This window comes from Lynx rufus, unplaced genomic scaffold (assembly GCF_022079265.1).
Source record: "Lynx rufus isolate CCGP_SWC_20201006 ecotype Redwood Valley unplaced genomic scaffold, mLynRuf1.p SCAF_27, whole genome shotgun sequence".
In the NCBI taxonomy this organism is placed as follows: domain Eukaryota; kingdom Metazoa; phylum Chordata; class Mammalia; order Carnivora; family Felidae; genus Lynx; species Lynx rufus.
This window is the reverse complement of record NW_025814842.1, coordinates 1,928,304-1,954,034: the sequence shown is the minus strand read 5'-3', so window position 1 is coordinate 1,954,034 and position 25,731 is coordinate 1,928,304. Positions and strand designations below refer to the sequence as shown.

Sequence of the window (25,731 nt, the reverse complement as noted above, 5' to 3'; positions counted from 1 at the left end):
AGCCTGGCTGAAGGCTGTGGTGGCCCACAGAGGGGTTGAGCGTGTGGGCGGCGCTCAGGGGCAGTTGCTGAGGGCACGGAGGCCCCCCTGTGGGGCCACGTCTCCGAGGAGACGGTCCGTCGGGGGTTCTGACCTGTGCTGCACGTGCGGTGTGCTCCTGGGTGCAGCGGGGTGCACGGATGGGCCGTCCCAGGGTCCCGTGTGGCCACCCTGGCCCGGTGGCCTCGGGCGCATCAGCGTGGCCTGTGCTGAAGCTGAGCCCGGTGTCGCGCACGGGTGGGGTGCACGTGCCCGTGCGCTGACTGGCCGTGGTGGGACGCTGGAGCCTCGAGCCCTCACACCGTGGTCTCTGTCTCTGGACGGGGCCAAGCCTCCTGCTGCAAAGCTCTTCCGTAAGGCTTCGTGGCACGCTGTGGGCCCTCCCCTTACGGGGCTGGCTTGGGGCCCCCTGTACTCTGACTGCCGGCAAGCCTGGGGCTGAGCCAGGGACCCCCACCCCCGCCCCGCCCTGTGCAGGGAGCTTGGGCTCACGTGGAGGACGGCTGGGGTCCTGGGTCCCTCATCAGGCCTCCTGCCTGGGCCGGGGCCTGAACGGGGACAGGAAAAGGCTTTAGACTCCAAGCTCTGGCTCATCAGGTATTTCCAGAGCGGATGGGGGCTTCGGGGGACCGTGAGGCATGGAAGAGAGTGTGTGGGCACAGGCCAGGGCTGCAGGGGCCTTGAGAAGGAGGGGGGTGGTCCGGGGCCGAGAGATGAGGTGAGCCGTGGGGCCAGGAGCGGGGGGTGGGCCCCGCCGAGGCCTCACTGCGGGCGCCCGCACGGAGCCCGGTGCGTTCTTAGCGCCTCAGGTGGCTGGCAGCCAGCACTGTGGCCAGCGGTCAGGACACGGGCCCAAGCATCTCGCCTCGCCTGACCGAGTGCTGACATCACTTCCATCACAGACGGAAAATTCCATTTGGTCGGAGCCCAGATGCTGATCAGGCATTTCCCATTCTCTTTCTGAATGGAGAATGGACCCCGGGGCGGTGAAGGGGACAGCAGCCCACGCAGCCGCGGGCGGGGGGGGGGGGGGGGGGGGAGGGGGGGAGGCGGGGGGGGGAGGGGGAGGCGGGGCTGTCCCCTGGAATCTGGCATCGGGAGGTGGGGGCAGAGGGCACGCCAGGCACCCCCAGGCCTGGCTCGTGCACCCAGATGGCGACGGGCTCTGCAAGTTCACCGTGATGGGCTGTGCCCCGCCCAGCTCTGGTGCCCTCCTGTGTGAACCGGGAGCGTGCTGGCACCTTCCACGGGGGCTGTGGGAAGCTGCTGTGGTACAGGCCCCGTAGCCTGATGGCCTGCCAGAGAGAGAGCTCCCCAGCTTCTCGGACCTTGGGGTGGGGAGCCGGGGGGCCATGTTTCTGCACGCCCACTGTGTGCCAGGCCTCAGTGCCAGAGGGGCGCTGCCCCAGCTAAATCGATGAGCTCAGCAAGGCCTTTCCTTCCTGGGGGAGGTGTGGGCAGACAGACCCAGCACAGAGATGGTAGAAACAGGGTCCCTTCCTCATGGGAAGAAGGCTTCCTGGAGCCGGGCAGACAGACCAGGAGGGGATGAGGTGGAACCTTGGATGCCTGGCTCCCAGCATGTAGGGTTACAGGGGTGAGGTGGGCACCTGTGCTTCTGTCTGCCATTGCCTCCAGAGAAGCTTCTGGAAAGTGACTCACCCCTTTGGTACCCAGGACACACGATCACCATCAAGCCTGGCCTGGGGTTCCTGGGGCAGTGAGTGGTCCTCCCCTAGCCCCTGCCCTGCGAGAGGCAGGGATGGGACGGGAGCGTCCTCCGCCCCCAGGCAGGCGGCCCTACCCGTGTGCGAGGCTGCCCCTGGCTGGCCGGCTGCCTTCCCCGCTTCCCCGTCTGCTCCAGCAGCCAGGTGCTTGGGACGCCCTCCCCTGCCCACGGCCACTGGGAGCTTCCAGCCACAGGCTGCTGTGATCACAGGGTGACACCTTCATGTGCACGTGGGCGAGCATGTGTGCGAATATACGGGTGTAGGGCTGTGTGCGTGCACGAGGACGTGCTTGTGCGTGTGCGCGTAGGGGCACGTGCTCACCTTGTGCGTGAGCAGCCCTGGACCACTGCCCCCCCCCCCCCAGCAGCCAAGGTGCCCACTCTCTGCCCCCAGCCCACCAGGCTGTGTGGTGACAGAGCGGGCCCTGGGGGGGTAGCAACCCCTGGGGACCCTCACCTTTCCTGGGGGACCCCCACGGGGATGCTCTTCTGAGCGTTTACAGGGATCCGCTTGTGTAATCCTCAGTCACCCGGTCAGGACAGTGACGCACCCATCTCCACTCTATAGGTGGGGAAACTGAGGCATGGGGGGTGCGGGTCCCTGACTCAAGGTCACGTCTCTGAGCCAGGCTGGGCAGCATTTGAACTTTGCTGCTTTGGCTCCCTGGGCTGTCCCGCTTGGGCAGCGGTTTCGGGGGTGGCTGTGGGGGAAGGGCAGAACACGCCTCCCTCGCACCTCGGTCCAGGTTCTCGGCCTCCCGGGGCCCATGTGACCCAGTCATCAACTGAGAGGGGTCTGGCACGGCTGCCGGGGACCCCGCTCCCACAGGGGGGTTGGGGAAGGCTCACACGCTGCACAAAGGCAGAGATGGGGTGCGGAGAGCAGCAGGGCCTGACCGGAGACCGCACGGGGCCTCTTACGTGGTGCAGAGCCGGGCTCAGACCAGGGGCCTCCACGCTCAGCTGAAAGGAGCTACGAACAGGATTCTGGTTCTGTTTAATTACAAAGTTGGTACAACTTGGTGGTTTTAGAAAAAAAAGAAAAAACCCGAAAAAGACACAACAACAAACAAAACAAACCAAATCAAAGCCGTAGGAGGGACACCCAAGAAAGGTACAGCGTGACTCCCGCCCACAGGGGCACAGCACCTTCCAGACTCAGCCTGTGGTGGCCTCTGCCCATGTTGCTCTTCCCTGACCTTCTGGACAAGGACGGCCCCCGCCAGGGAGGCGGCCCGGGTGCTCCCACCTGTCCGGCTCTTTCTGGTCTCCATGGCCCAGCTGGGGTCCAGCAGCTCCAGGCACCCCGGGGCCCTGGCATGGCTCCCCCGCCCCCAGGCTCCCCCCAGGCGCTAGGCCCCCCCTCCCCCGATTGGCCGCGGTGCGGATCTTACCTTGGGTTTCTCATCTGGCAAACGGGAGTGGGTGGTCCCGGCACCACTGAGGCAGCGATCTGGGCCTGTGAGCACTTTGATGAGTCGTGATGTCCCCTTGGCCAGGCTGGGTGGGCTCAGGGCCCCAGCTGGGGGCCTGCTTGGGTTCTGCCTGACCTGGTCCCAACTGCCCCGCCTCGGGGCAGGGGTTCCTCAAGAGGATGTGTGTTGATGCATGTATTTAAACACCAGCACTGAGCCATCCGTGTCCTGACTTTCTGGATTGTGTCCAATTGGGGGAGGGGGGAATCGGGCAGGAGAGGAGGTGGCACCGTGGGAGGGGTGGGGCTACTCCAGCCAAGGCCAAGGGAGGTCAGTCAGAGCAGAGGGGTGGCCTCCAGGGGGACCATCTGCACAGGATGGGGATGGGCAGGGGCTCATTCTGGGTGAAGGCTTCCAGGTGGGGGTGTGGTGGGCCTCTGAGGGTTGGGGGAGGGGAGGAGCCTGCAGGCAGGACCGGTGACAGGGGCTGGAGGGTGGCCTTTGTTATGGAAGCACAGAGGTCCCAGGGGTGGTGCTGTGTTCTGCCCTTTGCCTGTGAGGAGGGGATGGGCAGGGCCTGTGGCACCCCGGCCAATGTCCGGCCTGTGCCTGTGAGGGCAGACCCTGGGAGCCCGGAAGAGAGTGCTGTTGCAAGCACTGTGATGTGTGTTGACACGCAGGGCGGGGTGGGGCGGGGCAAGGGCGGTGCCGGCTTCCAGGACCTTAAGGTGAGCCCCCTCCGTGATGGCCCCCCGGCCTGTGACATGCCCTGATTCCTGCCCCAAGGCCCCTGGCTGCGGCCCGGGTCTTGGGAACACCCTCTGTGACTTGAGCGCGGCTGACGAGGTGGCCCTGGTACCGGCCCCCCGGGGGCCTGCTTCCCTCCCACCCGCAGCTTGTGAGCAGGAGCGGTTGGGACCCAACGGGCCGTCCTGCCAGGGCAGAGATGGTAGGCACCCTCAGCCTGGAGGAGCACCGGAGGGTGCCAGCCCCCAACGCCCGTTGCGCCCCGGCAGGGCAAGGCCGTGGCCTGTGACTCCAGCTTGGTGGCGTCACCCCGGTCTGCCCTGGATGGTGCCTCCCTCCTGTGCCTCGTGGGGGAGGCCCGAGGCCAGCCTCCAAGCAGCTCCTGGCTCCCTGGGCCCCGGTGTTGCTCTGAAGTGTGGCTGCTCGGTGCCTCCCTGGTCAGGCGGGAGGGGCCCCCCCAGGTGTGGGGGTGGCCAGGGATGGTGAGCCTGGTGGGAGACCTTCGGGGCCAGCGGGCTCCTGCGAGGGCAGGGAGACAGCCGCTGGGCGCCAGGGCGTCTGCGGCTCAGCCTCTCTTCCCAAGGGGGCCCTGAAGGGGGCAGGTGGGCATTCTCCCCCAGCAGCACCCCAGTGTTCAGGCCTGGGGAGGGAGGGTGTTTCCGGGGGCCCAGCGTCTCTACGGCACTTCCGGTGTGGACTGAGAGCCAGTGTGCAGTGGTGAACCTTCTGTGTGGGACTTACTTGTCCCCTCCCCCCCCATGAAGTGCACGTGGTCAGGCCCGGCCTACAGCGCTAACAGGCCACGACTCCCACCCCAACAAGGGACGTGTGCTGAGGCCCCAGAGGTGCCATGACACCGGTCCTTCCTCCGTATCTGCTCTGAAGCCGGCTTCTTTACCAGTAAAATGGGGAAGGGGGGCGCTGGGCCAGGTAGAATGACGAGTGTGGCACCCAGGGGAGGCAGCGCTGGGCCTACGGCATGTGTCCCTGCTTCCCATGGGGGATGCTGACCTTGGCGCCGGGAGAGGGCCCGAGGGGGCACTTCCTCCTCCCCTGTGACTCCCGGGACGTGGCTGGATAATTCTGGGCCCCTCAGGCTGCCCCGGCCCCAGGGGCTTGCAAAGGTGGCCAGGTTCAACTCAGTCTCTTGCGGGCCTTCACCGAGACCTCCGCCAGCCTCTTCTGGGGAGAGCACTGCCCCCTTTTACGAAAGAGAAGACCGAGGCTCTGCGAGATGAGGGGCCTTCCTCGGCGACATGGCCATCAGCAGCTGTGCTGGCCCTTCCCGGGGGCCCCTGCCCACCCAGCACCTCCTTACTGGGCTTGGTCAGGGACCCCTGTTTGGACCTGTCCTATGTCCTGCCTTGGGCCCTGGGGCCCAGGAGGTGAGGGGCCCCCGCAGGGAGGGGCACAGGGCCTGGGAGGACCCCATGGCCGTGCCGTCTGGCTTCTCCGAATGTGGCTTGGGTCCGGGACAGGGCTAAGGACGGGAGTCCCTCGAGTGTCGGGAGCCTCTGTCCCCCGAGCTGGAGGACGGTCGGGTGGGAGCCCGGTGCCGGCGTCCGCACCTCCAGCGCCGCCTCCCGGCCTCCACAGGCGCTGCTGCTGCTGGGGGCCGCCGCGCTGGCCTGCCTCGCCCTGGACCTCCTCTTCCTGCTCTTCTACTCTTTCTGGCTGTGCTGCCGGCGGCGCAAGAGCGAGGAGCACCTGGACGCCGACTGCTGCTGCACCGCCTGGTGCGTCATCATCGCCACGCTGGTCTGCAGGTGAGCGCGGGGAGGGGCCGGGCTGGGGGCGGGGGGGGGAGGGGGGGCGCGGCAGGGAGGGGCGGCCCGATGGAGGCGGGGCCCTGACCGGGAGGGGCGGGGCCGGGGCGGGGCCAGCGAGGGGCCCGGCCGCGCCCTCAAGAGCCCCGCCCCGTCCCAGCGCCGGCATCGCCGTGGGGTTCTACGGCAACGGGGGAGACCAGCGACGGCACCATCGGGCCACCTACTCGCTCCGCCACGCCAACCGCACGGTGGCAGGGGGTCCAGGACCGCGTGAGTGGCCGTCCGGTGGGGAGGGGGGCTCTGTGCCTGCGCCCCGTGTCTGCGTGCGTGCCCGAGGGGTGGGCGTGTGCGCGGAGCGTGCCGGGAGTGGGTCTGCGCCCGGGCTCACCGGCCCCCGGCCCGGCGCAGGTGTGGGACACGGCGGCCGCGTTGAACCGCACGGCAGAGCCCAGCCTGCAGAGCCTGGAGCGGCAGCTGGCCGCGCGCCCAGAGCCCCTGCGCGCAGTCCAGAGGTTGCAGGGCCTTCTCGAGACGCTGCTGGGCCACACCGCGGCCATCCCCTTCTGGAGGAACCCGGCTGTGTCCCTGGAGGTGCTGGCCGAGCAGGTGGATCTCTACGACTGGTACAGGTGCGGCTGGCCCTCTTTTCTGTCCGCCCCGCCTGGCCCCTCCTGCCTGGGTGCTAGTCACCCTCCACGGGCTTGTGGCCTTCAGAGCCCGGTGTCACAGTTGTTATGGGTGGGACCGCCGTGTTTCCCGGGACTTCTTTTACCAGAACTGTTGCCAGCCCCATATCCCGGCGCTGCCCGCGGATGCCCCTCTGGGCCCCAGGCCGTTCCCTCAGCTCTGCCATGCCTCCCCGAGCAATGCCCCCGTCCCTGCGCCCCACGCACACCCACACCCACCGTGTGCCCACAGGTGGCTGGGCTACTTGGGCTTACTGCTGCTCGACGTGGCCATCTGCCTGCTGGCGCTGGTCGGCCTCATCCGCAGCTCCAAGGGCATTCTGGTCGGGTGAGTCTGTGGGGTGGAGGGGCGGAGGGCAGGGGTGAGGCGCCCGCAGCACCTTCTCCCCTGAGGCGGCCCTTCCCTCCCCACCCCCATCTGTGGGTCTGGCCACCGGTTTCCCACCACGGAAGCCCGCTCCGGCAGTTCTCCTGGGGCCCTTGACCCGTGGCCCTGTGGCGGGCTCATCTGCCCTGTCCGTCCTTGGTTCCTGCCGGGCTCCCTCCCCACTGAGCCTGCGTATCGTAACCCAGACACCTGAAGACCTGTCCGGGTCACCAAGTCATGGGGACACCAGAAAGTCAAGCTGGCCACGTCCCCGGCCTGGAGGCAGTCTGGGCTCGTCGCCCTGCTGTGCCGCCCACTCACCTGGCCACCTTGGGCCGGTGGCTTTTTGGCACTGATAACTCCGTCTCGTCCTCCGAAAGACGCGACAGTGCTGTCTGCGGGTAGCAGCTGTCGCTTCCTCACTGAACAGTTGAACAGCCGTGTCCTGCACCCTCCCCGGGCTGGGCACAGGGAGAGACCAGTGAACAGGCGGGCCCCTGTAGCGCCTTGTGTCCGGTGGGGGGGGGGGCGCTGCTGTGGAGGAGAGGAGAGCAGGTGGGGGTGGGGGGACGTGCAGGCGGGCAGGCCAGTCTGCGGCGCGTGTGCTCCGCAAGGAGCCTTGGCAGGGAGGGGACTGGACGTCTGACCACCAGCACGTGGGCCTGCAGCGAGGGGTGTGAGCGGCAGCAGGGAGGCCTGAGTGCATGGACCGCAGGGACCGGGGAGGCAGGTGAGGCCGGGCCTTGGGCGAGGCAGGTGTGAGCCCCGCGGGTCTGGCCCAGGCTAACGGGCCCCTCCGGCCACGCCGTGGAGAGCAGGGTGAGGGCTGAGACGCGTCACCTGCTGGCCGGGGGGGGGGGGGGGGGGGGGAAGCAGGGAGACCTTCCTTCCTGGCCCTCCCCCGAGCCCCACCCCAACCCGCCCCAGGTGGGAGGGAGACGCATCTGTGCCCAGCCTTCAGGTGGCTCTGGCTAAGGCCAGACCACGGAGGAGCCACAGCCCCCGTGAGGGCAGACCCCCCCCCCAGATGTTCCTTGGGGACCCGGCCCTCTGGCCTGCAGCCACCCCAGCCTGGGGGTCGCTGATTGGCGTTCTTTGCCCCAAGGGTCTGCCTGCTAGGGGTCCTGGCCCTGGTCATCAGCTGGGGCGCACTGGGCTTGGAGCTGGCCGTGTCCGTGGTGAGTGGCAGAGGAGAAGCGTGATCCCTGTGTGCTGGGCCTCGGCATGAGGCGGGGGGGCTGGGGAAAGTCATACTCCTCTCCCTTCCCGCCCTACCCTGGGGTATTGAGGTTCCGCGAGGAGTGGGGACCTTCCCGTGGGCACACAGCAAGTCAGTGCGTCCCCACATCCCTGTTTTACCTTCTGGAGCTAAAAGTGAACCTGGGAGTCAGGCTCTATCCCTGAGAGCTGAAGGCTGTGGGGGCTTAGCCTGGTCACCCCATCTGCCTTGCCTGCACCCGTCCCAGGGCTCCAGCGACTTCTGTGTGGACCCCGACACCTACGTGACCAGGATGGTGGAGGAACACTCCGTGCTGAGTGGGGGTGAGTCTGAAGCTGGCACCCCAGCGGCCAGGCTGGGGAGACCCAACTGAGTGAGGACAAGGCATCCTCTCTCTCGTGGGCCCTTGGTCTAGGGGAGGCAGGACCCACGCACGTCAGTAAGCTAGTGAGTGAACAGGAACACCTGTGAGTGGCGGGGGGTGGGGGGCTCTGAGAATGAGGACAGGTGCTGTGTGAGGCCAGATGACAGGGGAGGGGTGACGGTGGAGGTGGGTGACAAGGGAGCAGCAAGTGACGACAGGCTACTTCAGAGCAGACAGTGTGGCCTACCAAAGAGGTAGCATTTAAGTTGAGCCAGGGAAGGCTGTGTGTCTTGTGCAAAGGCACTGGGGCAGAGACAAACCCAATGTGTTTGTAAGGCAGAAAATAGATCCACTGTGAGAGGAGAGGATGGGGAGGCCAGCAGGGACAGGCCGAGGAAAGGAACTTGGGCTTAATTCCAGGGGGTCCGTTGGAAGTGGGAAGCCTGGAAAAGACATGGGCCGTGGTTCAGTTTCTTTTTTAAAGTTTCTTTGCGCTGTGGGAGCAACACGGAGGTCAAGCAGGAAGGCAGGGAGGTTGTTGCAGTTCTGCAGGCAGGGGACAGGTGCCTTGAGCCAGCGGGGCGAGAGGTGAATGGGGACGTGCCGTGAGGGAGCGTGATGGGGCTTCTGAAGAAGCAGGATGTAGGGAGGGAGGAACTGAGGCCCTGTTCTCTGTCTGAGCAGCTGTCCTCACAGGGGCCGTGGACTGAGCTGGGGGCAGAGAGCGTGTCTGGGGCCGGGTGCGTGTTGACCATCTCAGGAGGCAGGTGCAGGTGGGACTGGGCTCGGGCACGGCCAGAGCTGGACGGTGCTAAGCTCATTGTTTGCCTTTGCTGTGAATGCCGTGTGCTCCTTGGGAGAAGAGTCGAGGGACCGGCCCCCCGGGGATAGGAGTTCTGCGTGGCCTTAAAACACTGGCCCTCACGGGACTGTCGTCTCCTCTTTGCCCGAGAAAGCCACAGAGAGGAGCCTGTGGTCAGGTTTTTAGCTTATTTGGTTGAAGGAACCGTTTCCATCTAAGCCAGAGGAGCCCCCACAGTGGGGGAAGGTGGATGTGCCCAGCTCAGAGCTGGCAGGACTGGTGACAGCTGTTACCACCGCTGTCCCTGGCCCCGGTGCCATCAGCCTTTCGGGTCCTCGCTGCTCAGGGCTCTGGGGCCATTGGCAAGTGCGAGCAGCCCCCGGCCTCACGTGAGTACAGGCTCCTGCCTGCGAGCCACAGGCCACCCCTCGCGGGCCAGGCAGAGCCAGGTGGCCCACGTGAAGTGGGTTTTCACTTAAGCTTGGTGGGAGCCCAGGCCCGAGGAGTCAAGTGTAGGAGCCCCGTGGGAAGCTGCCCCAGACTGCGGCCAGCCCTGCACTTAAGCCCTTGCTCCTGGTCCCTCCCCATCTTGCACTGGGCCCCGGAGGGACCCCAGAAGGGAGGCACCTGGAACTCCAAAGCCAGTGTCCACTGCTTCAGGGAAGGGTCCTGAGGGGCCAGAGAGCGTTGTGGGGGGCGCGGGGGCAGGCAGAGTCCAGGGCTCCTCCCTCAGCCGCAGCCAGGCTCAGGTCTCCTAGGGTTTTTTGAATCCGAACCGTAAGTGAATCCCCACCTTCGGACATCGGACGCTGGGTGGACACCTGTTTTAAGGGCGATGAGACAGGCAGGCTCCCCGAGTCCTGGGTGCTCCAGGCTGCAATGTATGGGCTGTGTCACCTCCTCTTTGGGGCGATGCTCTGGCCCAAGAACTATTATTCTGCCCAAGTGGCCCCCGAGCAGACGCATCCCCGGGCGTCTTCTGACCCCTTGCCTACCTCCGGTGCCCTGTCTGCTGCTCCAGAGGGAGGGGAGGGACAAGGGCTGCACCCAAGAGACCGCTGTGCGTGCTGCAGGGACGCTGCCCGGGGCGGAGGGTCTGGGCGCTGGCCCCGGGCTCTCTGGAGGCCACGTCCCCTCTCACGTGTGCTGGAACGCACACAGGCACCACGTGCAGACACACGCACGCACGGACGCGCGCACGTAGGCACACGAGGTACACGCAGACGGCCGGCCTCACTCGGCCACCCCGACCTCTCTCTGCAGACATCTTGGAGTACTACTTGGCCTGCTCGCCCCGTGCCTCCAACCCCTTCCAGCAGGTGAGTGCCGGGGGCGCTCCTGCCCCGGTGCGGGCGGGAGGGGGCCACACGGGCCCTGACCCCCACGGCCCCCAACCCCTCTCAGACGTGATTGGACCCTGGGACCCGAGGAGCGGCCGGATGAAGGCCACACTGACATCGCTAACTGCCCCCGGGGTCAGCGCCCTGATGCCTTCGGCGCAAGCCTTTTGGGGTGGACGGCCTACCGCCCCGAAACACCTGGGATTCCTTTCATTTCTTGGGTTCCCGTGGGTGGCCCTGCAGAGCGAAGCCAAGCGTCGCCCTGCGGGAGGGGTCCCGTGCCCACCTCTGGAGTGACGGGACAGGTGTCGTCAGGGTGCAGTTTGGAGGGAAACCCTTCGGCCCCCTGCCTGTCACTCCACGTGACTGCATGGCCCTCTGGGGTCCTGAAAACCACCTGTTTCAGAGACACCGAGTTTTTGGTGATCTGTCTCATCTCTGCGTACGTGGGCAGGCTCGCGGGGAGCCCGGGAGGGGTGTCCCGCGGGCCCACAGAGCAGAGCGCCCACGGGCTGGCGCAGGCCCGGGGCAGCGGGACTGGCAGACCCGTGTGGGGGGGTGGCCCTGGGGTGGGAGAGACGGGCTGCCCCTGCCCCTGCCCGTCAGCTGCCTTTCTGTGGAGCAGAAGCTGTCTGGCAGCCACAAGGCGCTGGTGGAGATGCAGGGCGTCGTGGCCGAGCTGCTGAAGACCGTCCCCCGGGAGTACCCGGCCACCAAGGTGAGTGGGTGGGCGGCGGGCTAGATGCTGCGAGGGGCAGTGCCCCCTGCCGGGCTCCTGCGGAGGTCCCTGCCTCTTCCACACCCTTCCCGGCGGTGCCCTCCCTTCTCCCCTGCGTCCACCCTTCATCTCCCTGGACAATTGTGGGAGGCTTTTAAAAGCAGGTCTGTTTCTTACTTCTTTTTAACGTACGTACGTGTATACGTATTTCTCGGCGTTTGTTTATTTTTGAGAGAGAGAGAGCGCGAGCAGGGGAGGGGCAGAGAGAGAGAGGGAGTCACAGAACCCGAGGCGGGCTCCAGGCTCCGAGCCGTCAGCACAGAGCCCGACGCGGGGCTCCAACCCACGAGCCGTGAGATCATGACCTGAGCCGAAGTCGGACGCTCGACCGACTGAGCCCCCCAGGCGCCCTCTGTTTTTTATTTTTAAAGTAATGCATGCTGTTTGAATTAAAAGAAATAAGGAATAATAAGGAAAGTAGGGACAGATGTGGGAACAAAGGAAGGTCCACCCCTAGCCGGTAGGGGTGTTCCGGGAATTGGAGGGCTGATGTTCTGGGGCCTGAGCACTTCACCCCACACCTTTGCTACCGCGCTCCTGGCAAATCCCAGGCTCCCCGAAGGTGCCGGTCAGCCCGTGGGAACCCTGCCCGGCCCGTGCGCACCACTGCAGAGTGGGCACGGCTCGGCTCTCAGCCTTTTTTGTGTGACCAGCTGGATCTTCTGTAGTAAACTCACGAAATTTAAGTTAAAAGAGCGCGTGCATGTTACAGTTACTTCCTATTTCTGGTATAGCCGGGGCGTCCCCTGGGTGTTTTGCAATTGAGCGGATAGGTAGGTACGTCCTTGTGCCGGGGGCTTCGACAGCAGAGGTGGATTTCCCGACACTTCTGGAGGCTGGAGGTCAGGGGCACGGGCCAGGGCACGGGCAGGGCTGCGACCTCCTGAGGCCTCTCTCCACGGTGTATCGACACCACGTTCTCATGTCCTCACGCCCGCGTCCCTCTGTGCGTGTCTGTGCCCCGACCTCTTACAAAGACGTCAGTCCTAGTGGATTGGGGCCCACTGTCGTGACCTCTGCTTACCCTAACTACCTCCTTAAAGGCTCCGTCTCCAAATACGCATTTTGAGGTATTGAGGGTTAGTAACGCGTATGCAACGTGAACTTGGGGAGCGGGGACACGATTCAGCCCCTAATAAATAGTGAGTTTTGTCATCCTGAAATCGTTTCTGACTCACAGAGCGTTCCTCGTATATGTGTTATAAAAGGCAGTGCTGGGGGGCGCCGGGGTGGCTCAGTCGGTTGAGCGTCTGACTTCGGCTCAGGTCGTGATCTCGCAGGTTGTGCGTTCAAGCCCCGCGTCGGGCTCTGTGCTGACAGCTGGGAGCCCGAAGCCTGTTTCAGATTCTGTGTCTCCCTCTCTCTGCCTCTCCCCTGCTCGCGCTCTGTCTCTGGCTCAAAAATAAATAAACATTAAAAAATAAAAAGGCGGGGCGCCTGGGTGGCGCAGTCGGTTAAGCGTCCGACTTCAGCCAGGTCACGATCTCGCGGTCCACGAGTTCGAGCCCCGCGTCGGGCTCTGGGCTGATGGCTCAGAGCCTGGAGCCTGTTTCCGATTCTGTGTCTCCCTCTCTCTCTGCCCCTCCCCCGTTCATGCTCTGTCTCTCTCTGTCCCAAAAATAAATAAACGTTGAAAAAAAAAAAATTTTTTTTAAAAAAATAAAAAGGCATGCCCGGTCCAGTGGTCGATCTAGAGGAGTTGCTGTCGACCCTGAAATGTGTCTGTGAGGTCATCTCTCCACGGAGAAGATGTGGCTGGAGGTGCCCGCGTACACACACGTGTGCACGCACAGACATGCACACATGCTACAGGATCCGGCTCGTTCTGTACAGAGGGTTCGGATGACGTTTTGTCATTTAAAATGCCATGAACACTTTCCCTTTCAATGTTCTGTAAACTGAGATTTGTAAAAGAACCAGACCCCCGTCAGAAGACACGTGGGTATTTGCCGCCTGTCCTGTTTTGACAGGCATCGGTGGGTCCTCCTTTCCCCGCTCCATCGAATCCTCAAGAGTCCCCCTGAGGCCAGGGCACAGACTCTGGGGTCATCGTTTCTAGAAGCCCGGGGTCCTCAGCGCCTGTTCCAAGACCACGGGTGTGGGTGGACAGATACATGGGGGCTCCCAGGGGCCTGTCCTCCTGACTGGTGCTGACCTTGTGTGGCGCGTGTCCCCCCAGGACCCCCTGCTCCGTGTCCAGGAGGTGCTGAACGGCACAGAGGTGAATCTGCAGCACCTCACCGCCCTGGTGGACTGTCGCAGCCTGCACCTGGTGAGGGCCGGCCTGGGGGGGAGGCCCCCCGGGGGCCACAACGAAGGGGGGGGATGGGGGATAGGAGGGAGCAGCTGGGGATATGGAGCAGGAAGGAGCAGCTGGGGGCAGGACGGAGCAACTGGGGGCAGGAGGGAGCAGCTGGGTGCAGGAGGGAGCAGCTGAGTGCAGGAGGGAGCAGTGGGGGGCAGCAGGGAGCAGCTGGGGGCAGGAGGGAGCAGCTGGGGGCAGAAGGGAGCAGCTGGGGTTATGGAGCAGGAGGGAGCAGCGGGGGGCAGGAGGGAGCAGCTGGGGGCAGGAAGGAACAGCTGGGGGGTAGAAGGGAGCAGCTGGGGTTATGGAGCAGCTGGGGGCAGGAGGGAGCAGCTGGGGGCAGGAGGGAACAGCTGGGGGGTAGAAGGGAGCAGCTGGGGTTATGGAGCAGCTGGAGGCAGGAGGGAACAGCTGGGGGGTAGAAGGGAGCAGCTGGGGTTATGGAGCAGCTGGGGGCAGGAGGGAGCAGCGGGGGGCAGGAGGGAGCAGCTGGGGGTATGAAGCAGGAAGGAGCAGCTGGGGGCTGGAGGGAGCAGCTGGGTGCAGGAGGGAGCAGCTGGGGTTATGGAGCAGGAGGGAGCAGCTGGGGGCAGGAGGGAGCAGCTGGGGGCAGGAGGGAACAGCTGGGGGGTAGAAGGGAGCAGCTGGGGTTATGGAGCAGCTGGGGGCAGGAGGGAGCAGCTGGGGGCAGGAGGGAGCAGCGGGGGGCAGGAGGGAGCAGCTGGGGTTATGGAGCAGGAGGGAGCAGCTGGGTGCAGGAGGGAGCAGCTGGGGGTATGAAGCAGGAAGGAGCAGCTGGGGGCTGGAGGGAGCAGCTGGGTGCAGGAGGGAGCAGCTGGGGTTATGGAGCAGGAGGGAGCAGCTGGGGGCAGGAGGGAGCAGCTGGGGGCAGGAGGGAACAGCTGGGGGGTAGAAGGGAGCAGCTGGGGTTATGGAGCAGCTGGGGGCAGGAGGGAGCAGCGGGGGGCAGGAGGGAGCAGCTGGCGGCAGGAGGGAGCAGCGGGGGTTATGGAGCAGGAGGGAGCAGCTGGGTGCAGGAGGGAGCAGCTGGGGGTATGAAGCAGGAAGGAGAAGCTGGGGGCTGGAGGGAGCAGCTGGGTGCAGGAGGGAGCAGCTGGGGTTATGGAGCAGGAGGGAGCAGCTGGGGGCAGGAGGGAGCAGCTGGGGGCAGGAGGGAACAGCTGGGGGGTAGAAGGGAGCAGCTGGGGTTATGGAGCAGCTAGGGGCAGGAGGGAGCAGCTGGGTGGCAGGAGGGAGCAGCTGGGGTTATGGAGCAGGAGGGAGCAGCTGGGTGCAGGAGGGAGCAGCTGGGGTTATGGAGCAGGAGGGAGCAGCTGGGTGCAGGAGGGAGCAGCTGGGGTTATGGAGCAGGAGGGAGCAGCTGGGGGCAGGAGGGAGCAGCTGGGGGCAGGAGGGAACAGCTGGGGGGTAGAAGGGAGCAGCTGGGGTTATGGAGCAGCTGGGGGCAGGAGGGAGCAGCTGGGTGGCAGGAGGGAGCAGCTGGGGTTATGGAGCAGGAGGGAGCAGCTGGGGGCAGGAGGGAGCAGCGGGGGGCAGGAGGGAGCAGCTGGGGGCAGGAGGGAGCAGCTGGGGTTATGGAGCAGGAGGGAGCAGCTGGGGGCAGGAGGGAGCAGCTGGGGGCAGGAGGGAGCAGCTGGGGTTATGGAGCAGGAGGGAGCAGCTGGGTGCAGGAGGGAGCAGCTGGGGTTATGGAGCAGGAGGGAGCAGCGGGGGGCAGGAGGGAGCAGCTGGGGTTATGGAGCAGGAGGGAGCAGCTGGGGGCAGAAGGGAGCAGCTGGGTGCAGGAGGGAGCAGCTGGGGTTATGGAGCAGGAGGGAGCAGCGGGGGGCAGGAGGGAGCAGCTGGGGTTATGGAGCAGGAGGGAGCAGCTGGGGGCAGGAGGGAGCAGCTGGGTGGCAGGAGGGAGCAGCTGGGGTTATGGAGCAGGAGGGAGAAGCTGGGTGCAGGAGGGAGCAGCTGGGGGCAGGAGGGAGCAGCTGGGGGCAGGAGGGAGCAGCTGGGGGCAGGAGGGAGCAGCTGGGGTTATGGAGCAGGAGGGAGCAGCTGGGGGCAGAAGGGAGCAGCTGGGTGCAGGAGGGAGCAGCTGGGGTTATGGAGCAGGAGGGAGCAGCGGGGGGCAGGAGGGAGCAGCTGGGGGCTGGAGGGAGCAGGGGGGGGCAGGAGGGAGCAGCTGGGGTTATGGAGCAGGAGGGAGCAGCTGGGTGCAGGAGGGAGCAGCTGGGGGTATGAAGCAGGAAGGAGCAGCTGGGGGCTGGAGGGAGCAGCTGGGGGCAGGAGGGAGCAGCTGGGGGCAGGAGGGAGCAGCTGGGTGGCAGGAGGGAGCAGCTGGGGGCAGGAGGGTGCAGCTGGGTGGCAGGAGGGAGCAGCTGGGTGGCAGGAGGGAGCAGCTGGGTGGCAGGAGGGAGCAGCTGGGTGCAGGAGGGTGCAGCTGGGGTTATGGAGCAGGAGGGTGCAGCTGGGTGGCAGGAGGGAGCAGCTGGGTGGCAGGAGGGAGCAGCTGGGTGGCAGGAGGGAGCAGCTGGGGGCAGGAGGGTGCAGCTGGGTGGCAGGAGGGAGCAGCTGGGTGGCAGGAGGGAGCAGCTGGGGGGCAGGAGGGAGCAGCTGGGGGCAGGAGGGTGCAGCTGGGTGGCAGGAGGGAGCAGCTGGGTGGCAGGAGGGAGCAGCTGGGTGGCAGGAGGGAGCAGCTGGGGGCAGGAGGGTGCAGCTGGGTGGCAGGAGGGAGCAGCTGGGTGGCAGGAGGGAGCAGCTGGGGGGCAGGAGGGAGCAGCTGGGGGGCAGGAGGGAGCAGCTGGGGGCAGGAGGGAGCAGCTGGAAGGGCAGTGGGAACAGCGGGTAGTAGCTTGAGGGTCAGGGGAACAGATGGGAGCAGCCGGGGGTGTGGGGCCTCAGGAGAACGGGAGCTGACCGGAGGGTGGTGAAGTCCAGGGCGGTCCGGGCTGCCGCGTGCCGGGCCGAGGCTCTGGCGCGTCCCGTCTCAGCCCGCCCTCCCTGTCTCCCTCCCGGTCCGTGTGGCCTTGCTGTTGCCGGCCGTCTGGCCTCAGGACTACGTGCAGGCCCTGACGGGCTTCTGCTATGACGGCGTCGAGGGCCTCATCTACCTGGCCCTCTTCTCCTTCGTCACAGCCCTCATGTTCAGCTCCGTTGTCTGCAGTGTGCCACACACCTGGCAGCAGAAAAGGTGAGGGGCTCAGAGCTGGCCTCAGGCCATCCCGCGTGCCGGGTGTTTTAGGGACGCGCCTCTGGACACCCGTGTTCTGGCGCCCGGAGACAGGAGCAAACGCGCCCTCTGCTCCGGACACTCCGCAAGCCTCCGCAGCGCTCTGAGAGTAGAGAGGAGCTCCCGGCCCAGGGGACGTGCGAGTCCAGAGCAGGCGGGGAGAGCCGGGGCGTCCTTGCTGCCGGTGCTGGCTCCGTGCCCCACGCCCTTCCCCGCCTCTGACCGGCTGGCCTCGGGGTGTCTTGTCCGTCTCCCCGCCCCGGGGCGTAGATGTGCAGGGCTTATGTGTGGAAAGAGCAGCTGGTTGGCCGTGGGGACTCGGAGCTTCTACAAGGGAAGGCCCCAGGTGGCCACGGCCTCCGTGGCCCGTTTAGCCGGGTGACCGGGATGGCCGCTACTACCCACGGGGCCGTGACGCTCTTGTCTTTGAAGTGGGGCGCCCGGCAGCCCCTGCCTTAGTCTCCCTGATCAGTACTAGGTTGAGTGGTCTCCGGAGGAACTGGGCCCGTCGCCTTGCCTGGGCCCCACACTTCATCGCCCAGACTCCCCGCCTCCCTTCCCGCTTATTTGGGCCGTGGCTGCTGCTTGGTGGCCTGGCTCAGAGGACAGGCAGCTTGGCTCAGGTCTCTTCCCTCTGTCTGGATTTCTACTCTGTTGTTTGCTGTGGCGATCCTGCCAGTAGGGGTGTTAGTGATGACGGTGATGGTGGCGGTGGTGGTGACGATGGTGGTGAGGGGGACGACGGGGGTGGCGATGACGGTGACGGTGGCGGTGGTGGCGGCGGTAACAACGATGGCAGCCGTAGGGAAGTGGCTGAGGGGACAGACCTGGAAACACGTTCCCTGGATTCAGATCCCGGTTCTGCCTTTGCTTCTGGGATGACCCCGGGCAGGTCACTTGAGCACTCTGGGCCTCCGGCGCCCTAACTGTAGACGCGGGTGGTAAAGAGCCCGCCTCTCGGGGTCGGGTAGGCACTAGATGAACCGCTACGTGTAAGGGCTTAGCCCCGGGCGCGGCTGGGAATGGACACATCCGCCAGCTGCTACCACTGTCCTGCTCCTCTCGCCGCAAGGGGCTCAGAGAGGACGCTGTACGCTCGCGGTCACCCAGCTGGTGGTCAGGAGGCAGGACAGGAGCGCAGGCCTGGCTGACCTAGGCCAACACCACCAGGCAGCCCCGCCTCGAGTCCGGTCTGGGAGCCTACCGGACGCGCGGGGCCCGCGGGTGCGCCAGAGGCCTGGCCCCGGCCGCCCCACCTTGCCTCGCCTCGCCCCGCCTCGCCCCGCCCCGCCTCGCCCTGCAGCTCCCAGGGCACAGTGGGTAGGAAACGTGCAGCAGAGCAAGAGGGCTGGGCTCAGGCCTCCCGGGGACGCACAGTCCCCGTGGGCTCAGGCCACCCAGAGATGCAGGCAGAGACCTGCAGGGCCAAGAGAGGCCACCCCCACTTCCGGGCACCCCACTCTCTGCCCCGCGGGAGGGACCGTGGCCCCTCGTGCTCATAGGCAGACCGCATCCGGGTGTACAGGCTGAGGCACGGGGCCCTCGGCGCCCCCGTCTCAGAGGATGAAGCCAGGGTGACCTGCCCACGGTCCCGTAGTCCATACCTGACCAAGCCGGGGTCGGAACGAGGTGTGTCTGCATCCGAGCCGACCCCACACGGGCCTGGCGGCTGGCCGCCGCGGGTCCGGGTCTGAACCCGCGCCGGGTGTCCTTCCCTGCAGAGGCCCCGACGAAGATGGGGAGGAGGAGGCGGCCCCGGGGCCCAGGCAGGCACACGACAGCCTCTACCGCGTGCACATGCCCAGCCTGTACAGCTGCGGGAGCAGCTACGGCAGCGAGACCAGCATCCCAGCTGCGGCCCACACCGTCAGCAACGCCCCGGTCACCGAGTACATGTGAGTTGCGCCGGGAGCCGGAGGGGGGTGGGTAGGCGGGGACGGGGGCGCAGGCCGTGCGGAGCTCCGTGTGCCCCGCTGCGGGAGAACCTGGGAGGGCCAGAGCAGGGGCCGGTCGGGCAGTCAGAAGGGGCCTCCCTGGGCGCTGCCCGGGCTCTGGGCGGGGTCGCCCAGGCAAACCAGGCTCTCGGCCACGATGAGGCTACTCGGTTAGGTGGAGGGTGTGTGCGAAGGGTGTGGGGATGCCGTGGCCGACAGCCCGGGGCCGGCCGCGTGGTGGGCGGGCATCCGGGTGGGCTCTGGCTGGGCCGAGGCAGCCTTGGGTCGAGCCCTGGGTTACTGTGCCAGGGTCACGGGCGCCTCAGGCCCTTGCTGGGTGCCGCATGCGGGGTGGCGACGAGAACGCGCAGGGCTGGAGAGGGCCGGGCACGGGTAGGTGGGCACAGAGTCTGCCTGGCTCCAGAAGGGTCTCTGCTCGGCCGGCGGCCGCTCACAGCCCCTCTCCCCTCACGACCGCAGGAGCCAGAATGCCAACTTCCAGAACCCCCGCTGTGAGAACACGCCCCTCATCGGACGCGAGTCCCCGCCGCCCTCAGTAAGTCTCAGGCCGGGGCGGGGGTGCTGCGCGGCTGCCTCGGCGGTCATGTCGCTCTCGCGGGCAGTGCGGGCCCGGCGGGGGTGGCGAGGAGCCTCCAGTGCTGGGGCCGGAGGAGGCGGGGCCGGGTGGGCCCACGAGCTGGCCTTGAAGGTGTACCCTGTGCCCCAGCCGCCTGGCGGGCCAGCTCGACCCCGAGGGGCCCCGGCTTCTCCTTTCTCACGCGGGCCCGCTTCCTTTCATTTCCTCCGCTGACTCCCTGAGCTCGGCCCGGGACTCAGCCTCTGGCACTTCCAGCCGCTGTCCCCTCTGGCCTCGCTGAGACAGAAAAGAGGGGACAGGGTGGTTTGGCACCCAAGAGAAGGAAGTTGCAGACTGACGGGCCCCGGTGGCCTTGCTGGACGAGGTGGGCTGCAGAGGACAGGGCCAGAGAGGCTGAAGGCCACCCGCCTTCAGAGGTGGGCGCGTGTGCGGTGGCCCCGTCCTGCCCTGCAGCCGCCGGGGCGCCCTCGACCCGGACCGGGGCCGTGTGGGCTCGCGGGCCAGGTAGCCCTCGTCATCGTAACCGTGCTCTGGCCCCCCCAGCCTGCTGCGGGCGGGGCCTACACCCCGGCGTTGAGGCCGCCCTCTCTCTCTCTCTCTCCCGCACCCCTCCCGCCCCGGGCCCTCCTAGCGCTATCTGGCAGGCTGGCAGTTTAAGCCCATGGATAGTGCCCGAACGCTGTGGTGGCCGTGCCCTCAGAGTGACAGGTACTGACCCGCCCCAGGTGCCCTGCCCTGCACCGCCTGCCCACTGCGCCTCTCTCCGCCTCATGCCGTCGGCTCACTGCTACCCCCTCACCAGCGCGGGCCCTGGGCCCACGTGACGCGCCCCAGGGCCGTCGCAGCTCAGCAGCTGCCGGGCCAGCTCCGGGTCCTTACGAGCCTGTGAGCTCGTGAGCCCCCAGCCCAACCAGAGACCTCGTGCCGGCCTCCGGCCCGTGACCCTCACCTCAGGGGCAGCGAGCCCCCTCCCTGCCCCCGGCCCAGCTGCAGATGGCCCCGGCCCCTCTTGTCACCTCCCAGCAAGGAGACCATCTGCCAGGCCCCTGGGTGTGCCTGCGCCTGGCGCCTGGGCTCAGGGAGGCAGAACGCGGGTGAGGTGGCACCCCGGGGTGCCCTTGGGGTGCCACCGTGCATGTTCAGAAGTGCACACAGGCGCATGCAGGCAAGCGTGCAAGCTGTCCCCGGCCGTGCCCACACGTCTGCGCGGGCCTGCTTGGGCTCCTTCAGGGCTCTGGGGTGCCGTCCCCCTCCCCTGCCGCTTGCCCGGGGGACGACACGGCTCCCTGGTGCCCACTGCTCCTCCCCCCAATGCTGTGTCCTGGCCAGCCGCCCGGCACTCTCGCCTTCTTCCCCACCTGGAGTGCCAGGAGGGCTCTAGGGACCAGGGAGCATCGTCCCTCCCCATCTGGGGACTCGGGAGGGGTCAGCGCAGGGCTGTGGGGTCAGCCTGCGCAGGCTCCCTGACCCCGGCAACCCTTGGCACTTGGCCTGGCCTTCGTCCGCGTCCCCTTGGGCTCGTGGCCCTTTGCACCCTGCCTGGCCGCAGCACACGCCTCCTGTGTGTGTGCTCATCGTGAGCGACCCCCGCGCATGCGCACGCGCGCGCACGCGTGCACACACACACACACACACACACACACACGCTTCAGGTTGGACGAGTGGCGGCCAAGACACGCCGTCCGTGCCCTCCCTCCAGGGGCCTCTGTCCCTGCGTCTAGGAGCTGGGAGGAGTCCGCAGCCCCACAGCCCATGTGACCTTCGGGGCCTCCTTTCCTGGGGCGATGGGGCAGAGTGGCCGTGGGGCCTCCTCCTTCCCAGGGCCTGACCCGCTCTCAAAGCCTGACTCCACCCTTGCATGATGGTCTCCCGCTGGGGCAGGAGTCTCCACGCGTCCCCTCAGCCCAGCCCTGGAAGGCAACCTCGACTGAGTGCGCTCCTGTGCCCGGGAGGGGAGCCTGGGGCGTGGGGGCTGGCCTCCGCTCGTGGAGCCCGCCGGCCACTCCCGAGCCCCTCCACCGGGGCTCCGTCAGCCGGGCCACCGCCCTCCTGTCCCGCCCTCGGGTTGCTCCTGGCTCACCTCGCCAAGGCCCTCGCGTGGCTGCGTCCGCTGCCCTGCTGACCCCCTCTTCCCCTTGTCTCCCTCCAGTACACCTCCAGCATGAGAGCCAAATACCTCGCCACCAGCCAGCCTTGCCCCGACTCCAGCGGCAGCGGCCACTAGACCGCCCCGGCCGGCCACCCGCCCGCCTGCCCGCGTGCCAATCGCCCCGCCCTCCCCGTGCCAGCACTGCCGCTTCCACCCGCGACCACTCGCCGGACCCTCCACACGCACGCCAGGCCCGCTGCCGGCTCCTTTGCGGCTCCCCTTCCCTCCCCTCCCCTCCCCTCCCCTCCTCGCAGGGGCATGGAGATGAGGAACCCCGGGCCCGCGCCCTCTCCTCGGGCCACGCGCCTGGACGCCTGCGAGCGATGCCACCGACGCGGGGCCCTGGCCCCCCACGCCTGTCCGCCTCTGAGGACCTGCGTTTGCAGAGCCCTTCCCCGGGCCGGCCCCGGCGCCGTGTCCCTGCCACCTGCCCTGCAGCACGCCGACCCCGTGGACGCCCGCGTTCTCCGGCTCGCACCCCAGCCTGCCCCTCCCCTCCCGCAGCTCTGTGCTCCCGAGGCTTCTGTCCACAGGCTGTGCGGCGCCCCCGCTGTGCCCGGCACCCGGAGGGGCCTAGGCTCGCACCTGCCCGCCGGGCTCCTGTGCGGAGAGCCCCCGGGGCGCCTCCGTGGCTCTTCCTTTTCTCTCCACCCGAACACAGGCCCCTCCTGTCGCTGCCAGAAGTGTCCCAGGGAGGCTCCGCTGCCTCTGCCTCCGGCCCAGCACTGCTCTCTCCCCCAGCGCCCACCCTGCCCGCGGGGCCCAGCCCCCCACAGCGGCGGGAGGACGGCAGGTGCCGCGCTGAGCCCCGGCCGCACGCTCCGTGCTGGCCACCTTCTTGGTGCCAAACCCCCTCCCCCACCCCAAGACCTGGCAGCTTGTCTGGTTCGTTTTTGCACTAACCACCTTCGTCACCCTAGGGCAGGCGGACTGCGGGCCGGGCAGCCCTCCCTTCTCGGTTCCCTCTCTGTCTAGGACAGGCGCGGTGTCCCGTGCCGGGCCGTGGGGCTGGACCCGAGCTGGCTGTGGACGTGCCCTCGGCCCCTGCTGCCCCTCTTGGGACTAACCACTAACCTCACCCAGCCTCCGCGGGCACCCCTGGCCGATCCAGAGCCAGCAAGTGTCACCCTGAGTCCGGGCCAGAGACGAGGCCTAAGCCGGCCGGCTGGGAGTGAGGCTGGAGTGGCCGTTTCTTCTCGGGGTGCTGCTGGGGAAAGGGCTGTAGACTGACAGGCAGCCCAGGAGCCTCGAGAGCCGTCCCTGGGCAGGTGCTGCCCCAGGATGACTGCGTCCTAGGGAACGAATGTCCCTTAGGCTGTAGGACCGAGGTCCCTGCGGCCTCAGTCTCCCTACCTGTGAAGTGGGAACAAGGCTTCCCTAAGGTGCTTTGGCTTTAGTGTACAATGTTTGCTGTGTTGCCTGCCATGGAGGGTGGGCCAGCCCCAAATCAGGATGGGAAGGCCCCTGCCCGTCCCAGTCTTGGCCTAGCCGGCCTGAAACGGAGAGGCTCTGGCCTGTGTGTCAAGCCAGGGGCAGCAGAGTACCACCGACAGGCACGTGTGAGGGCCCGGGCCAGGGTCCTGCGGTGGGAGGTGGGCAGCTGGCCAAGCGGCTTATAGACATGTGGGCTCTTCCTTCCAGAGCGGGGGCGATGCCCTGCCCCGGGACAGGCCCGGGGACAGGCCGCCTGCCCTTCCTCCACGATCCTCTCTCTGTGCTGGTGTCTGGGACCAAAAGGGCAGGTGGGCTGGAGGCCAGGCCACATCTGCCCCGCCCCCGGGGCAAACCGCTGACCCGGGGAGGGAGGGAAGTGAGCAGGCCAACACTGGGGTGCCCCAGGTGGTCCTGGCGTCTGAGCCCGTGGGCGTGGGCAAACCTCACCGCAGGGCACTGTGTGCCCCGGGCCCGGCCCAGCCGTTGTTCTGGGCGCCCGCGGCACACCTGCCCAGCTTTTCCTCCGGGCTCCACCGGTGCCGAGAGCGTTCCGGGCCCGGGGTCGGGGGGAGGCCCCGGCAGCCCCGCCGGGGTGCCGCCGCTCTCCACCGCTGCTCAGAAGCACAGTCGGCCGACCGCGGCCCTGGGAGGCCGCCCGCAATGTGAATGTACATAGCATGAGAGGCGGGCGCTGCCCGGACAGGCTGTGGACCGCGGCTGTCCTGGGAGTACCCTCCGTGCGTCGTGTGCGTGAGTGCCTGCCCCGTCTGTGACGTCCTCACGTTCTTCTACTCACCGAGGTTGGAGAAAGGAAAAGGAGAGTGATCCCGAGGGGCTCACACCCAAGCCTCAGTCTCTGGAGGGGAGCAAGTCCTACCATTGGTTTCCTTTCGTTCCAAGTGTTCAGGGTCCCCTTCCTAACCCCCATCCCAGTGACTTCTCCACATCCCTTCCCAACCCTGCACCACTGGGCCTCGCTTCCCACAGGCCCTTGACAAAGTGGGTAGCAGGTGGGAGGGAGGGTTCCCCCGGGGCCTTGAAGGGCCCCTCCCCCCCCCCCCCCCCCCCCCCCCCCCGCCCCAGCAGGGTCCAGCTGGCTCCCAGGCCCCGGACAGGCTGGGCAAGTGGGAGGCAGGGTCCGACCGGGACACCTGGCTGATGGGACTCCCCGTGCCAGCATCCACTGCCCCTGGGTCCCCTGCCACATCACCCACCCCATCTCACTATGCAATTCCAGCCCAAGTACCATCCCCTCCCTACCCAGGACCCCTGCCCAGCCCCAGACGGGTGGGGGCCTCCCTGGGGCGCAGCTGGGGGGCAGGCAGGGGGTGGGCAGGGACGTTCTATTTAGCCGTGATGGTTGCGTCTGTGCCACTTTGTTACATATAACCTGTCATTCAATATGATTTTGTTAAGACTCCGACCCTCCCGGCCCCTCTCCTGGCCCTGCACCCTCTCCCCAGTGTGATTAGTGCCCTGAGTGGGAAGGGGGAGCTGAGGCCTGAACCATTCGGCATCTTCCTCCAGAATCTTCCTCCGACCTCCATAGGGCCAAGGCTGTATGTGCTGTCGCTGTGTTTTTTATTTTTATTTTTGGTTTTGGTTTTTTTAACTGGGTTTGGGGTTTGATTTTTATTTCTTTGGGGGCTTTATTTTTCTTGGCAAATAACTAAAAATCTCGTCAATGTAATTTCTGTGGTTTCTATTCAGCTTGGGTTTCATGTTTTAAAATAAACACGTTTTAAAAAACAAGCCTCTCTTCCTGAGTTGATTGGGCTCCTGCCGGAGTTTGTGGGCAGTGTGGTCACATGTTGGGAGCCAAAAGACCCCCGGGGGGTGGGGGAGGCCCAGTCGTGGCCGGGGAGCCCACCCAGGTGGGGCTTCATGAGATGGGCACGAACAGTGGTCTTGACACCTTAAAAGCCTCACCCTGCAGTCTGGCCGTGCGCTGGAGCAGCCCGGGGGGACGGGACGCCTGTGTGGAGGCCCCTCCGGCCACCTGGAGAGGTGACAGGCCTGGCCCAGGGCAGGGGTGTTGGAGGCGGGCCAGGTGGGAGCAATGGTGGGTCCCCTTGGAGGAGCATTTCCTGAGCCCCACGGAGATGGGGCTCAGGGCACTTCCCCTGGGGGCATCTCCAGCCACGGGCCTCGCCGGAGTCCTTCCTCTCGGGTGGGTGGGATGGTGGTGGGAAAAGGAGGAAAGGAGCCCTGGTGTGTGCCCGGCCCCTGCCCCTGCCCCTGCCCCCTGGCCACTCCTGCCGACCCAACCCAACCAAACGAACAAGACACGCAGAGGTGGTTTCTCCTCGCCCAGCAACAGCCCAGCCAATGAGAAGCCATACTTCTCAGCCAATGAGAGGCCTCCATTCCGCTCTCCTCCAATGGGCTCCTGTCCCGAACATCCTCCCCCCCCCCCCCCCCCGCAACGCACACGGTCCCCCTTCCCTATATAAGCCAGCGACGCAGCTTGTTCTCAGTCGGGTCTGTGGTTTAGGTGCGTGGTGTTGAGCTTGGTTCCTCCGCCTCCCAAACAAGCTCGTTTTGCTGGGAAGAGGACTGGCCGCTTTGTATTTAAAGTTACCATCATTCTTGTTCTCGGCTGAGAAATGGACACTGGAAGGTGCCACATAACCCGGCAGGGAACGTGGGAGGGCTGCTGGTGAGCTCACTTTCCTCCCCTAAAGGTAATACCACCCACCTCCCAGGGGGCCTCAGTGTCCCGTGGAACAGGGGGACGCACCTTTTGGCCAGGAAAGCATGTCTCCCGTGCTTGGGGCACAGGTGGGCGAGGGACCTGCAAAGGCCCAGTGGAACACAC

At 66.7% G+C, this 25,731-nt stretch overlaps 1 protein-coding gene across 1 annotated transcript in view; it reads left to right on the top strand.

The window, feature by feature from the left end:
* TTYH3 (tweety family member 3) overlaps positions 1 to 24,665 on the top strand; it is a 33,164-nt gene extending 8,499 nt beyond the window's left edge. The window contains 14 exon segments of the mRNA XM_047089210.1: positions 5,527 to 5,696; positions 5,857 to 5,953; positions 5,955 to 5,969; positions 6,108 to 6,328; positions 6,618 to 6,713; positions 7,858 to 7,930; positions 8,219 to 8,294; positions 10,401 to 10,456; positions 11,103 to 11,195; positions 13,435 to 13,527; positions 16,623 to 16,759; positions 18,520 to 18,693; positions 19,213 to 19,288; positions 21,480 to 24,665. Coding sequence (XP_046945166.1) covers positions 5,527 to 5,696; positions 5,857 to 5,953; positions 5,955 to 5,969; positions 6,108 to 6,328; positions 6,618 to 6,713; positions 7,858 to 7,930; positions 8,219 to 8,294; positions 10,401 to 10,456; positions 11,103 to 11,195; positions 13,435 to 13,527; positions 16,623 to 16,759; positions 18,520 to 18,693; positions 19,213 to 19,288; positions 21,480 to 21,554 — 1,452 coding nt within the window. The 3' untranslated portion in view covers positions 21,555 to 24,665.
* Positions 24,666 to 25,731: the final 1,066 nt, after the last annotated feature.